This window comes from Zootoca vivipara, chromosome 4, assembly GCF_963506605.1.
Source record: "Zootoca vivipara chromosome 4, rZooViv1.1, whole genome shotgun sequence".
Classification (NCBI taxonomy): domain Eukaryota; kingdom Metazoa; phylum Chordata; class Lepidosauria; order Squamata; family Lacertidae; genus Zootoca; species Zootoca vivipara.
In genome coordinates this window covers 35,494,556-35,509,266 of record NC_083279.1, presented here as the reverse complement: position 1 = coordinate 35,509,266, position 14,711 = coordinate 35,494,556, and the positions used below count along the sequence as shown (strand labels likewise).

Genomic DNA, 14,711 nt, shown 5'->3' with positions numbered 1-14,711 from the left:
TAAATTCTTCATAAGACCATGCAAGCCAGAGATGGAGGGCAGGGCCTATTGGAAACACACACACACCCAGGGCGCTGTGTGTGCTAACATGGTTTTGTTCGTTCCAAAATGCAGCCTGTTGACAGGACGGCCACAAAAAGCTACTCAATTAACCACTTCTGGCCTGGGAAGAACTAACAGCAGTCTTATTTCTCCGTCCTTCCTTCTTCCTTCCTTTGCCTTTAGTCATGGCTGAGAAGTAGTAGTAGTGCTGAGTAGAATGAGTGGCGAAAGCAGAAAGAGTGGGCTGAAAATAAAAATGAAAGGGGTATTTTGCCTTCTATTTAGAGTTGTTCTAATCTCTGTTTGCTATTGCCATCCAAAATGCAGATCTATAATAATAATAATAATAATAATAATAATAATAATAATAATAATAATAATAATAATCTAGTGATTGTATGCTTCTGAGGGATAGTCGTCTAACCATAGGCTAGCTTCTCAGGAAGCAAATGATTTATGTTAAGAATTCTGCGCCATCAGAGGTTACACTTTGAACTGGATTAGTCCCTTGGGTGAATGATTAACCACCTTTGGAGACTACTTCCTGTTCTGAGAGGCTGTGCTAGAATTCAGATGAGAATCCTCATTGCTCTACTTTCAGAGTGGAAAGAGGCAAAGGAGTTGTACATGAAAGGGATGGAAAGGTGGGAAGTGGGGGGGGGGGCAGACGGACACAAGAATCATGGAATCATAGAATTGTAGAGTTGGAAGGGGCCACCAGGGACACCTAGTCCAACTGCCTGCAATGCAGGAAGCTTTCACCCAATATGAGGCTCGAACCTACAACTCTCATATTAAGAGTCTCATGCTCTACCAAGCTGAGCTGAAGAGCACTTTGTTCCAGAGTAAATGGGTAAGGATACAGCAGCTTTTTGTCTCTTTCACTGCTCTAGAACCGGGCTGGACTGGATAGCCCGAGTGGCCAGAGTACATTAAAAGGAACTAACAATGCAATTTCCACTAGGTTTTTCTCCTAGTGGAATTTTAGAAGCTATTGCTCATGGGCTCAGAGGCACTCTTCAGTCCAAGAGCCTCAGGATCAGGTAGGAAATCTTTTCACTTGCCAATGGCATGTGGCTATCTTTTGCTCATAGTAAACTTGTGAAGCAGGACTATGTGATGAAATGTCTAATCCTTAACAATTTTAAATTGTTTTTGGCATGCCAGGTCCAGTACTTACATTCTAAGGAAACGTCTCAGATAATTTTTACTTTGCTTTCCTCTCATTAGAAAGAACTCTCAAGTGCAGGCAGCAAAATTAAGAAATGATCCCCCCCCCCGGCACCCATATTGTTTTACTGGAAAATGACAGTCTTATTTAAAACATTTTTAATTATTATTTTTACTTACAAATGGTGTCATGCTTAATATCTCTTGGGGTATATTTGACCACAAAGCCAGATTGAGGCAGGATTTCTTTTCATGCTGATTTTCATAATTACTTCTATTAAAAATATTACTTTTATTATGCTGTTATTCTAATAAATAAATTTGTGTACTACATTATTCATTCCTATGTTTTTTGTCACTTCATGGGAAAGTAAAATCTTATGCTTTATCAGTTGTTGTTGTTGTGGTCGTTTAGTCGTGTCCGACTCTTTGTGACCCCATGGACCAGAGCACACCAGGCACTCCTGTCTTCCACTGCCTCCCGCGATTTAGTCAAACTCATGTTAGCAGCTTTATCAGTTAGGTACATCCAAAACATGCATAGCATAAAATTGAGTACCAACCATTCATCAATCATTATCAAATGTTTATTCACCCGTTTGATCTGACATAATCTCATTTCCATGTATTAAAAATCATGTAATGTACTGCATTGGCATAAATTAAATACACTTTTCCTGATCAATCTCAGTCTTAAATCAACCGTGCTCAGTGACAACACAATTTTCATCCTCAGAATCAATTAAATAACAAGGGAATTGGATCAATATATTATTGAGTCCTTCCAGAAATTATTGAGCTCTGCTGTGCAATAATATACAGACAGAAAATTAACACTAGCTGATAATTGTGGAAAGAATTTTGAGAAACAAAATTTATTAGCCAGCAAATATTCATTGACCAACATGGCTAATGCTGACAATCTTTATGTCACTTTTATCTGCATGCAAAAATAAGGGCAGTGAGAGCACAGGCCAGAGACACTTGTCATTACAGACTTCCATCCTTTGCCTGTGATGGGGGGAATTCCCCAAATAATAAATCCTTTGACACACAAGGCTCTGGATTGTTAAGAGGCTGGATTTTTTTTTAAAAAAAAATGCTTTCATCTGTTTCTGGGTAAACTGATTAGACACATTTTATCAACTGATAGATTAATTTCAACTGGATTTTTCTCTGCATAACTCTCCACTGTGAATTCCCCCCCCCCAATGAAAATTGTAGGGAGAAAGCTTCATAGTGGCACTATGTCAAGCAAACATGTTTGATTTTTGTATCCAATGACAGAATTAGTATTTGGCAATGTTTGGCAATTGATGCACACAGATACCAAGGATGTTAATGTATTGTTATCTGATATGTGATAATATAGCACTGTGGTTTTCAGATTCTCAGGGAACATTTTCTACCTTGTCCTGCCTGACAAAAAAAAAAGCATTGCATATCTGCAACTTCCGTACATTACAAAAGCTTCTAGGCCAGATTTAAGGGATTCAAGAGTTCATCAGCCCCCCAACCATCCTTTGTAGTGTGCAATTCATAAAAGATGAGCAGTGGTTGGCTAGCTACCGGTATCTACCAGGAGAGCCTGTCTGTTATTATTGATCTTCAGGTTCCCCTTATATCCTTCCTTACCTGCAGAACAGGATTGAAAACCACTTGATGGCTGCAGTATTTCACATTTGACAGCCTTTGAATGCAGCAGCATTTTTAATCTTACAGGGTTAACTATGAGATAATGTTCAATGGTAATTAGTATTTAACAGTTCTCCATTTACAAATCATATTTGACATTTCTCAGTGTCAAAAGCCCCAAAATCTCTGGTTTTTATATTCAACTTCTGAAGATAAAAAAATTCAGACTTGAAAATGTCATACTATTATGAATGGCATAAGTGAAAGGGGGAAAAAGCAAATTTAAAATACTTACAAATATTAATTTCACTTGGTGGATGCAGATTTTTTAAATAAAGTCTCAGCATCTGCAAAAAAAGGGACGATCTTTGTGCTTAACGATGGAAAACGTAATTTGCTTCTAGATACAATTTATTTTCTTACTCCCTAATGCATAAAGTAGATTACACGTACATCCCAAATTAAAATTTATTTTCCTCCCTATATTTCAAGGACAGGAGACCTGTACAGAGGATAAATAGTTCTCAATAGCCAGAACATAAATTACAGATAAATTCAGAGAGGAGGTAGATCATTTGCCCCTCTATTCAAAATTGAGTTGCTGAGTAGTAAAAATACAAGCCTTCCAAAATAAAGTGGCATTAATTCGTGTTCCCTTTTTAAGATGCTGCATTTTATTGCTATTAGTATTTTTGTGTAAGCCACTTTCTTATTTTAATTTTAAAAGAGAAACCTATAAATGAAATGAAATAAGATGCACACCTGGTATAACGTGAGGCAGTTTCAACAGTTAATATATATTAACCAAGAGATGTAAAATTTATCTACATAAAAATGTACACCTCTTTGTTAATAAGCATGTACCAAATTCCTCTGTGTGGACCTCTTGCGAGTACATGCAAGTTTTACCTACATGTAAACTAGCAAATAGACATTTCAGTGAGTCCTTTTCTCCTGTGTTTGGAATTCAGAAATGCAAAACTATATTCTGAGAACGGGCATTTCATTGAGTTGGGCTCCCTAAAGTCCCGAGCTACTCTGTTGATTTGGATGCCCCACAAAACGCTGCATTTGTAAAACAACCACTTTATTTTATTTTATCATTTTATTTTATGCGGAATCAAACTGACTAGGGAAACATTTTGAGCTTGAATGAGGAGTGAGTGACAGGAGGTACCTTCTAGGATTTAATCGCAGTGAACTGAATGACAAAGAGCTGCTCTGAAACAGGTCGAGATGCCTCCCAAAGTTACAGAGAAAAACTGAATCTTGTGGCTCGTGCACACCCTTAATACATACACCCAAATAAATAGTGTTATGGTGCTTGTAGTAAAATTGTGAGCTAGAAAACTGAGGTTTTTAAAGGGACCCACATCATCGCCACTGACTATTATATCATACCTCACTCTTGCAAGCTATACTTTGAACAATGTGCTTATCAGATCGACCTTAGCATCAGATTTCCTCTTCCTATACTGTACTTAATGTCTGGGGCTGTTCTACAATATGATATTATTTAATCCGTATTTGGTTCCATGCGCTGTTCAGAACTATAGGTTTTGACTTTTAGAAAACTTAACTTTGAGAGTGTGTGTTTTTCTACAATTTATGACCCATTGCTAACTTGGCTACCTAATAAAGGCTTGGACTTCAGTTTTAAAATGTTTGCATTGTGGCTTGTTCAGGCAGTCACATTAAAATATGAAGATAGCTAGGTCACGTTCCCTCAACCCACGTTTGCAGGTCCATTTGTCTGCCGTGGATAGGGATAATTTTCAAACGAGTTAGGTATTCCGCGCCCCGCGCCCCAATAATGGTGTGTCACACTTGGGAAAATTATTACTATCTTTGGGTGCCATTTTTGTTCCACCCCACTCCCAAGCTGATGAAAAACTATGGACTGACCACTTTGGCCCAAGTCTTGTTTCATGGTTCTTGTGACTGCCATGCACCGATGTTTCTTAAATGCCACTTCCATGCTGTTATAAGCAATTTAATCTCCAGGTCATGAGCATTGGAGTAAGGTAATTGTTAGGCATAGCCCACAGCATACCCACAAATGCAGTAGATGCCGTATAAATGCATTGTTCAACCATCCACAAGCAATTTAAACCAAAGTACTCATTGATGTTGATGGAATTACAGTCCAAGGAGTCCACATTTACCAATTTGCAAAGCTGTCCTGTAGTGTCTCTACTTTCCGAAGTATGTGGAGTTCTGAGAGACATTTTTAGGGTCCCACATTCTTCTAGTACAAGGCTATCCAACATGGTGATCTCCTGGTGTCATAGACTACAACTCCCATCATCCCTGACCGCTGGCTGGAGATGATGGGAGTTGTAATCCAGCAACATCTGAAAGGCACCATTTTGCTACCTCTGTTCCAGTAGTAAACAATATCAGCCAAAGAAGCCATAATAAAACGAGAACTGAATATCACAAAACATTTTTCTACCTTTCTTTAAAGAGATAAAACTTTCCATATGACTCTTGTGCCCAAGAAGATGCGGAGATTATCTCTGCTGTAACAGAGTGTTAGAACCTTCAAGTCTGCGCAAAGAACTTCCAACTGGAGGAATAAGAAAGTAGCTAGAACTGGTACAGAAGTGCATTCATTACACAGAAAACATGGTTTACAAAGTATTTTACACTGCAAAAAAACACTGTGGCGTAAACCAAAAAATGATGCAATATTTGCATAGAGAAGTAATAAATATTAACAACTTTGCTGTGCATTAGGAAGGATTAAAAAAATCCTATTGATAAAAATACTGAAGCTAATTTCCCATTATCTTTCATGACCAAGAGATGTGGCTATGGTTCAACTTTCACATGCCATGAGCTTGGAAAAACTGTGATAAAATCTCCAGAATGTAGTCAATTGTAGATTTTACCACTGTGGAAACAGTGGCCCAGTTTGCATGGTTTAGCATTACATAAATAAACTCATGCACTCTCCTCTCTTCCTCCTGCATAGACAAGATGAGGGCTTGGGCAGTGTTTAGTTCTGCTTACATAAAAGTCCTTGCTTGCAGTTGCATATGAATCAGAGGTCATGGTTTGTTTTTTTCAAAAGCAACTTCTGGTTAATGTAAAAGCCAGGTTGCTTCAAAACTGACCAAAGTTACTTGTAAATCATGATCCCTGGTTCATGCAAACTGGGATTCTGTAAGAGAAGGAGAAGCATGACCCAAGTCGTATTCTTGCTCATTCCAGCCTGCGCATGCAGTGTTAAACCAAAGTTTAGCATTACATGCAAATGCAGCCAATGAGAAGAAATATTCACCATGTAAAAATGACAGTCAGAAGTCACATCATGGCAATTTCATCACATCAAAAATGAACGTGAGAATTTAGGTTGGACAAAATTTAGTAAACGAAACCAGTTTTACAATGCTGAAAGTCAACTGAAGCACAGCTTTAAATCTATTTTGTCTATCTAAAAAAATAGGCAAAAGCAATACATTTTTCATAAAATTATACATTTCCTGAAAATACTTTAGCATAATCCATTAACAAATAAGTGCTAAACTTAGGAGAGAGAGAAAAAACATGGCTAGCACACAGTTGTTTTGAACGCAACGTTTTTGCATTTGTCTTAATACTGTATTTATAAAGATGCTTGCTATTTTTCTACATCACCCTATCGAGTTGGTGGCATTCCTCTATGCTTCCCATTCCTTTTCAACACAAACCATTTCACACCTATGCATGCACCAACCAAGCAGTTATAAGTACCTTGGTTGCTACTTATATGTAATTCTGTGGGATCAAACCTCTTGGTGACTTCCTCCTCATCCTCCCCTCCCACACACTTTATCACAGCACTCACATTTTGACTCAAGGCTGATCATGTAGTAGAGTTTCTGTCCCCCCCCCCCATCAGAGTTTATGTGCAAAGGGGTCAGGGAAAACAACTAGGTGATGATGGCTCCTGAGGAAACTACCATGGAAGGGAAGAACTGGAAACTCACCATGGGAACGCTACAAGAGTTAGCGTTTAGCCCAAGCTCATCTGCAGGTGGACAGCATTTCCAAACTCTAACGTTGCATTTGCGCTCCCCCCCCCCCCCCCCCGTCAGCATTTTCCTTTGGTTCTGCCCTGGATATGATTCCAACTTATTTAAATCTCATTTTAACAAAACGAAACGAAACGAAAATGAAGTACTGTACAAAATCCACATCTATTAGTCCAGTAAAGTTCCCTTGAAAGCTTAGATCCCGGCCTGTCCTCTGAGATCAGCCTAGTTAAACATGATGGATTCAGGGTCCTGATTAGCCATTTGAGCCATATGCCTTAACACATCCTTTTTTGTTATGATGCCCAGAAGCCTCCTAGAGAAGAAGAGAAGGAAAGAAACAGAAAAGGTCATTAATCATGAGTCTGTCTCATCTGCTTCTCAAATTCTGCTGCAGGCAGAACTTCACTATAAAGAAACAGAGCAATTTTTAAAAAACCAGAAAATTGGAATATTAGAAAACTGATTCCCGCTAATGAATACACAGGTTGCTGAAGAAAACTCACAATACCATACCATACCATACCATACCATACCATACCATACCATACCATACCATACCCATAACCATGCTTTTACTCTGGGTTTTCCCCACCACATTTGGCAAAATGATAAATCTGCCGTAGTTCCTCTAGCTGCATTCCTGAATGTATGCTAGGTAAGGCTGGTCCTTGGGCAAGTAAGAACTTATGCCACCTGACATCATCTCTCAAACCTCTTTCTGGAATAGTTTCTGGCCTGTAGGCCACAACAAGCTGAGCTCAGTCCAAGCCAAGCTCAGTCACAAGGAGATGGATGCATACAAGAATCTCAAATGACTTGCAGCCTAAGGCCTTTGAACCAAGTATTGATGGGCATCTTAAATGAAAGATTTCTTGAAGGCAACTAGATTTTATCCCCCACAACCCCCTGGAAAAAAACCGGATGCAATCTCTCAAGGATTATTCCATTTCACCATTTGTACACAATCACATACGAGTTTATTCATGTTTCAGCTGTAGGCTGCCATGTCAGTTGCAGAAATGTAAACACCACAATAGCTTGTAGGCAACAACAAAACAGCAGAATCATTCAGAAACTTACTCCAACAAGGTGGGGGGAATTAAATCAATGCTGATTTATAAACAGTTTACTGCTGGGAAACAACATTTCCTTGTAGGTTAACTGCCAAATTTTGAACATAGATCAAATTGTCAATTTTTAGACAACCTACCAATAATCAACAAAGGAAAGTTAAAGATTTCTAACTTTCTAGTAAAGAAGACAGGGGGAAATGTAATAAGAAATATCTCCCACCAATACTGGGACTTGGATACAAAGGTCAGCTTTCAGACACAATGTCTGGGAAATGGCTCTCAAAAAATCAGTGTGCCTTATTTAACAGGATACGGCAATAATAGCTCTCTGAATTTACTGACACATTTGGTCATATAGCAATTTAGCACAGGAATTTTCCCCAAAGGATCATGGGAACTGTAGTTTACCTCCTCACAGTGCAGCAGCAGCACCTGCTCAGAGGATTCCCAAAGAGAGGGGAGAGGAGAGCAGGCTGAGGGAACACTCCCCAAGGAAGGGTGTTTGAAAAGGGGTGAGAGGCTGCCAGCTCTTTAGGCAAGGGGTGAGATAACTGGGCCCCTGAGCCCCAAAGGGGTGCTGCAGAAAAAAATGTAGTTGGTCAAGGGATTCGTGGACTCGAAAAGGTTGAAAACATCTGCCCTGGAGTATCTGGTGAATTCCTCAAGAGCCAGAGAGTTTCCATTGTATCAGAAAAGTATGAGCTGTTGGGTTTAGAAGTCACTCTTCAATACCACCTTGCCTTCTACTTCAACTGTGAAATGAGCACTCAACGCATCCAACCTTGAAAATGTACTTTATAGCCAGGTACATCAGTTGTTCCACCACTGAAGCTTGGCCTGAATCGTGACTTCAGACTGTTTAGAATCCAATTTGAGCTTCTGAGGGACATACTCTGCATTCCTCGCAAGGTCACGGTTTCACTCGAGTTAGCTTCTGCCTCTTATTTTTAATTCCTCACCTTCCTGTAGGTTCCTAAGTCATGTGCACTTTCCGTTCGTGGAAAAACAAACCTCCGCTGGTTAATTCCCTTCATTTGTCATTCAGTTCAGGATTTTCATAAGCACTTTAGGCGCAGTTAAATCTAGCTAGAGGCTCAACACACAAGCAAAACATTTGCTAACAATGACATTCTGCTGGCACTCCTCCCCAGCAGCAAAATATTTGGCAGTTGTGCTGTCTATAGCCACAGTTTAATTACATGCATTATGAATGCTGCTCTCGTCAGGAGAGAGAGGGGTGCACGACTATGAGCTTGAAGGAAAAATATTTTCAAAGGGAACTAGTGATAAAGAATCTTTGGTAACCTGTCAGGCCCAAATTTGTACATTACCAGCACCTGCCCTTGCCTGTTCTCCCTTCCAAGAACATGCAAGTGGAAACCTCCATGCTAATGCCTGTTCACATAGGAGGCCCCACTTAAAATGTTTTATCTCACTCAAATAAAGAAAAATGGAAGTTGCATTGGCACAGGAGTCCCAGTTCACATGTTATCAGAAGTCTGTGGTGCAAAAGCTGGGCTGTCCACCCATTTCTCTCTCTCACAAGGGATGCTGACGCTGAAAATATTATGGACTCTTGCATTCTGAATCTGGCTCTACCGGTAACACCATTGGCTCCCAATATGCTTCCGAGCACAATTCAAAGTGTTGGTGCTTTCTCTCCACCCCCATCGTTCAGCCCGGACACTGAGGTCCAGCGCCGAGGGCCTTCTGGCGGTTCCCTCCCTGCAAGGTGTGAGGTTACAGGGAACCAGGCAGAGGGCCTTCTTGGTAGTGGCGCCCGCCCTGTGGAACACCCTCCCATCAGATGTCAAGGAAATAAACAACTATCTGACTTTTAAAAGATATCCGAGGGCAGCCCTGTTTAGGGAAGTTTTTAATGTTTGTTGTTTTATTGTGTTTTTAATATTCTGTTGGGATCCATCCAGAGTGGCTGGGGAGGGCCAGGCAGATGGGCGTTGTATAAGTATATTATTATTATTATTATTATTATTATTATTATTATTATTATTATTATTATTATCAACATCATCATCATGTTCACTTTCCATATGGATTAATTCACTGTTCCATAATCATTATTTTTTACAAAGTATCATTGTATTACAATTATAGCAGGTCACAGGGTTGTTTTTGTTTTCATTCCCCAATAAATGTATTCGCCTCTGCATCCCTCCATATCCCCAACCTTTCTTTGTAGAAGTAGGTTTGGAAACTAGTGGCATTTGTTTCAGCCAGCTGCTCCTGACTTTCCTTCAGCTTCTTAGCCTGAAGACTCACCCAGGCCATCCATAATTTTTCAGAAACAAACAATAATTTTCTAGTCATAAATAGTATGAATCAAGCTAGGTTGTCTGAAGTGGTTCTCTACTAGGTTATTATTTATGTGGACAGCCTACGAAAATCTAACAATTCCAATGAGCAGGGCAAAATAGCTCCAACTTATTATGCCAGCATCTTAGCTGCAGACCCTTTTTTGCCTGCTCAGTTACATATATCCAGCTACTTACCCACTGCGTGTGACAAGACACTGCCTGAGTCCAAGCTTCCGGAAAATGTCTACCACCGTTTCCATGGGCGTGTGGTCTGTGACAGTAAAGGGGCTCAGATTGAGAATACGCCGGAGCTTCAGGGGGTGAGGGCTGTTTGCTGGGACTTCCGGAGGCTCTTCAGTGAAATAGATAATGGAATTGCTGACTACACCATCCTGGCGCTGCCTTGCGTTTTCTGTGTAACGGATAGATAAGGGAAAATACACTTAAAATGAATGCAACATCCATTCTTCATTTATTTATTTATTAGATCTATATGCTGACCTTCATCAGAAGATCTCAGGGGTTCACAGAATAAAATACAGGATAAAAGCAAGGAAAGAATTAAAACAAAACAGCAAAACAATAACACACCCACACCCTTACCACAAACACGTTTAAAAAACTGTAGAATATTAATCAGCCAAAGGCCTGGTTGAAGAGGAAGGTTTTTGCCAGGTGAACCTCCCTGGGGAGATCACGCCTCAAGTGGGGAGCTACTGCAGAAAAGGCCCATTCTTGTGTTGCCACCCTCCGGACCTCACGTGGAAGAGGCACACAAAGAAGGCCCTCAGATGATGAAAGTAAGAAAAATTAGCGACCTGAAAGTCCTTTAAGCTGTTATGAATTGCAAAGTATGTATCAGTACTGTGATGCAGGCCCAGAACCAGTACATGGTTTGCTTGAAGAGGCCTACTGCTACTGACATCAGGTCTGGTCAGAGACACCCCTTTTTATTTGTTTGGCGTTGCTGGACAATGGACAGACGCCAACTGGCCCCAGCCCTGGTAAGCTTGTGAGGGGCTCGGGCTCTGTGAGCTGCTGTGGTGGGTCACTGAAGAATGGCACTAAGGGCCCAATCTTGTATTGTTCAGTAGTATTTTGGTGTGGAGTTGACATTATGCAATTCACACACACACATTTGTAACCTGTTTGTAGCAAGAGTAACTGATGACTTGCTTGAGTCAACATAACATCGCAGGTTAACTGCTACACACACAGAATGTGGGCAGCATCCAATAGGTTCACCTCACTCTAATGTAATATTTTTAAATGAAATCTGGCTTGAGAGCAATCACGTTTTTGGCCTTTAAGCAATGCAAATGAATACGTAAAGAAGGAGGGGGGAAATGTACATCTTGAATTGAAAGTGGACTGAACCGTAAATACCCGATTCATTGGTGTAGATTTAATAAAGATTTATTTCAGAGTACAAACATTAACTTGTAAAGTTAAAAGGAATATGCATTCCTTGCTTGATAAATTCAAATGTTATGAGATCAAAAATTCATGACACCCAGCATAGTGAGAAAGGTGGGGTGATATGGGGAAAATATTTTAAGCACAGAAAGCATCCAGAATCAATTTATTACTCAGAAACTACTCAGTTGAGGATATGTGAGTTCCGCAAGCTAAAACAAACTACTGTACTACCTTAAACAAAGCATGGCCTAATTCATATGTAACAGCCACACCATTCCTCCCTCCCTCTTCCTGCCACATGTTAAAACCCTCTCACTTCCTGGTTTGGGCAAACCATTGTTTGCCATGATGTTCAAACTGAGCAAATGGCAATTCAAAAACAGAATTGAAAACCCATTTCAAACTGTGGCTTCCTATTCTGGTTTAGAGTCTAACTATATTCCCCCAATTTAGGTAAAACAGCAATCTAAAGTTTACCTGAACAAGGAAGTAAGGCGACGGCGAGGAATCAGAATGCATGGAGGATGGGTCCATTTAAATCATGACTCTTTAATAGCATTTTTTTTTAAGTGTACAGGACCTAAAGTGATTACAGTACTTAGATGTGCCTGAATTAGTTTAATCACCTATATTGTAGCAACAGTCCTTATTTGACTTTCAAAAATAATTCTCTTAAACCAGGCATGTCCAAAGTCCGTCTTGGGGGCCTAATCCAGTCGGTTTAATCTGGCCCCTGTGGCAGTTTAATTCCTGGGGTAAAATCCCCCCAAAAGCTCAACAACTTCAATCCTTAAAGGTAAACAACTTTGGTTGGCCCTTTGGTTGGTCCTCACGGCCCTTCACTTCATCAAATCTGGCCCTCTTTGAAAAAAGTTTGGACACCACAGTCTTAAACAAATGGCATCCCTCAGTTCCTACATTGCAGTATATATTATATACTATATCTTCTAATAATGGCTAGTCCTATATCCTCCCCACTCTAATGTTTGCATAGAAATCCTCTGAACAATTATTGCGGAAGGATGCACCGAGAGAGGCTAATGCCCTTTACCCTCTCTCTCTCCTTTCCCTTCTATTTCCTGTGTGCATGATGAAAGCTCAAGGACACGGAAAGCCATCTAAAAATATCCTGTCTTCAAACACATATCCTAACTAGAGCCAACAATTTTTCCTCTTGATTGATTTGAGTTGCGGCTGATCTTAAGAAGGGGGCTTTATTACTACAAGTGTGTGTTTGTATCTATACACACTTCTTTCCCATCAATCATGGAGCACAAATGTGTCTCTAACTTTTAAAATCCAGAAACACAGGCTTTCCATCGCTATCCAGTTGCATTCTGTTAAAGGACCCCTGGACAGTTAAGTACAGTCAAAGGCAACTATGGGGGACGGCGCTCATCACTTTCAGGCCAAGTGAGCCAGCGTTTGTCCACAGACAGCTTTCCGGGTCATGTGGCCAGCAGGATTAAACCGTTTCTGGTGCAATGGGACACCGTGATGCACAGAAACGCTGTTTGCCTCCTGTAGCATCGATGGGCTTAAAACTGCCAAATCCAAAGCTTTATCACCTTCCAATTTACTGCAATTCACATAAACATTAACTTTTCTACTGTCTTCATATTATAAATGTGCCCTTTATTGAAATTGCAATGTGCTTCCTGTCACCTACGCCAGTCCCCACCCCACCCCCGCACATACATTTGCCACAGCTCAAATATAATCTTGTCAAAACCAATTTGTCAGACTTAAACTTGGATAAGGTATGGGCCCTGAAGAGGTAAAGGGAGGTAGAGGGAAATGAAGCATATATAAACTGAAGGTTCCTCTCTTCAAACAGTATATTTCTGTAATGCAGCTTTTGCCAATCTTTTCTGATGGGAGTTGCCGTTCAAAACATTGGAAGGACACCAGGCTGGCGAAGTACAGAAGTAATAACAGAGGGAAAACTATCCTATGAAGCTAATCCTGAAAGAATCGATAGGTTGTGCCCAACATCCTCTGCCCACTAGCACAATGACTCTTGTGCTAGCTGATGGATGAGTTACGGAATTAGGAATCCAACGCAACAGTTGTACTAGCAGAAACTCACCGTGAAAGAGATTGAGCAATTTACTGCACTATGGCATTAAAAGCAACTTGATTATGCATTCTCCTGCAGAACACATTTGCCGCTGCATTGGATACAACCCCAACTATACTCTTTAAAGCAAAGCTTCAAAAGATGGCATAAGTCCTACTCAGGCATTCAACCCGTACATGATTCCAATGGCATGACGGTGCAGCAGGAACGTGCTCACTGGCTCTGTCGCCTATGTCACTTTCCACACATTGGTAAGGAGCCTGCTCTCAAGGGGTGAAGGCAGCAGGGCCAGGCAACACTGGGGCCGCCCTCCACGCTCTCCCTACCTAGTGAATCACTGAGATGACATGCCAAGCTTAGGTCTTTTGAGACCTGATCCCTCATCCCCACACAGCTCTCTTACTCCTCTCCTCTTCTTCTATGTCATCTATAACAGTAAGCATATCTCTAGACGATACAGACTCGATACTTACTTATGGCAAGAATCAACTCCCGCCTCTGTGCAAAGCCTATAAGGCGTTCAGAGTCCTTAGAAACCACCACTGGAAAGCCGTTGTAGTCCGTCTCCTTGATTAACGTCTCCACATCTTCTACCGTCATGCTGTCTTGGGTCAGGACGGAGAGAGCCGGCTCTCCGCGCCTAGGCCTCATGACATCAGTGGCCAGTGTTCTGTGGGTGAACTCATCCTTCGCATCCAGAAACGGATAGCCGTTCAAATGGATGTGTGCCTCGTAGATCCCTTCTTTGCCAAAGGCATCAGCTACCCATTTGCTAGTGACAGCTGCAGCCATCAAGGGTACTATGTACTCCAATCCTCCTGTTAACTCAAACATGATCACGACAAGAGAGACTGTCATTCTGGTGACTCCGCCTGTCGAAAGAGAGAGGACCTTTGGTAATGGAAACGATTTGCAACATACATGGGTATCTTTAGCAGTATACCAGGATAACCTA

The 14,711-nt window shown here is 40.8% G+C and overlaps 1 protein-coding gene across 1 annotated transcript in view; it reads right to left on the bottom strand.

Moving 5' to 3' along the window:
- Positions 1-2,310: 2,310 nt before the first annotated feature.
- CLCN4 (chloride voltage-gated channel 4) overlaps positions 2,311-14,711 on the bottom strand; it is a 34,519-nt gene continuing 22,118 nt past the window's right edge. Inside the window, exons 10-12 of the mRNA XM_035115114.2 lie at positions 14,230-14,628; positions 10,453-10,669; positions 2,311-7,182 (exon numbers count right to left, since the gene is read on the bottom strand). Coding sequence (XP_034971005.2) covers positions 7,092-7,182; positions 10,453-10,669; positions 14,230-14,628 — 707 coding nt within the window. The 3' untranslated portion in view covers positions 2,311-7,091. The remainder of the gene's footprint in view (positions 7,183-10,452; positions 10,670-14,229; positions 14,629-14,711) is intronic.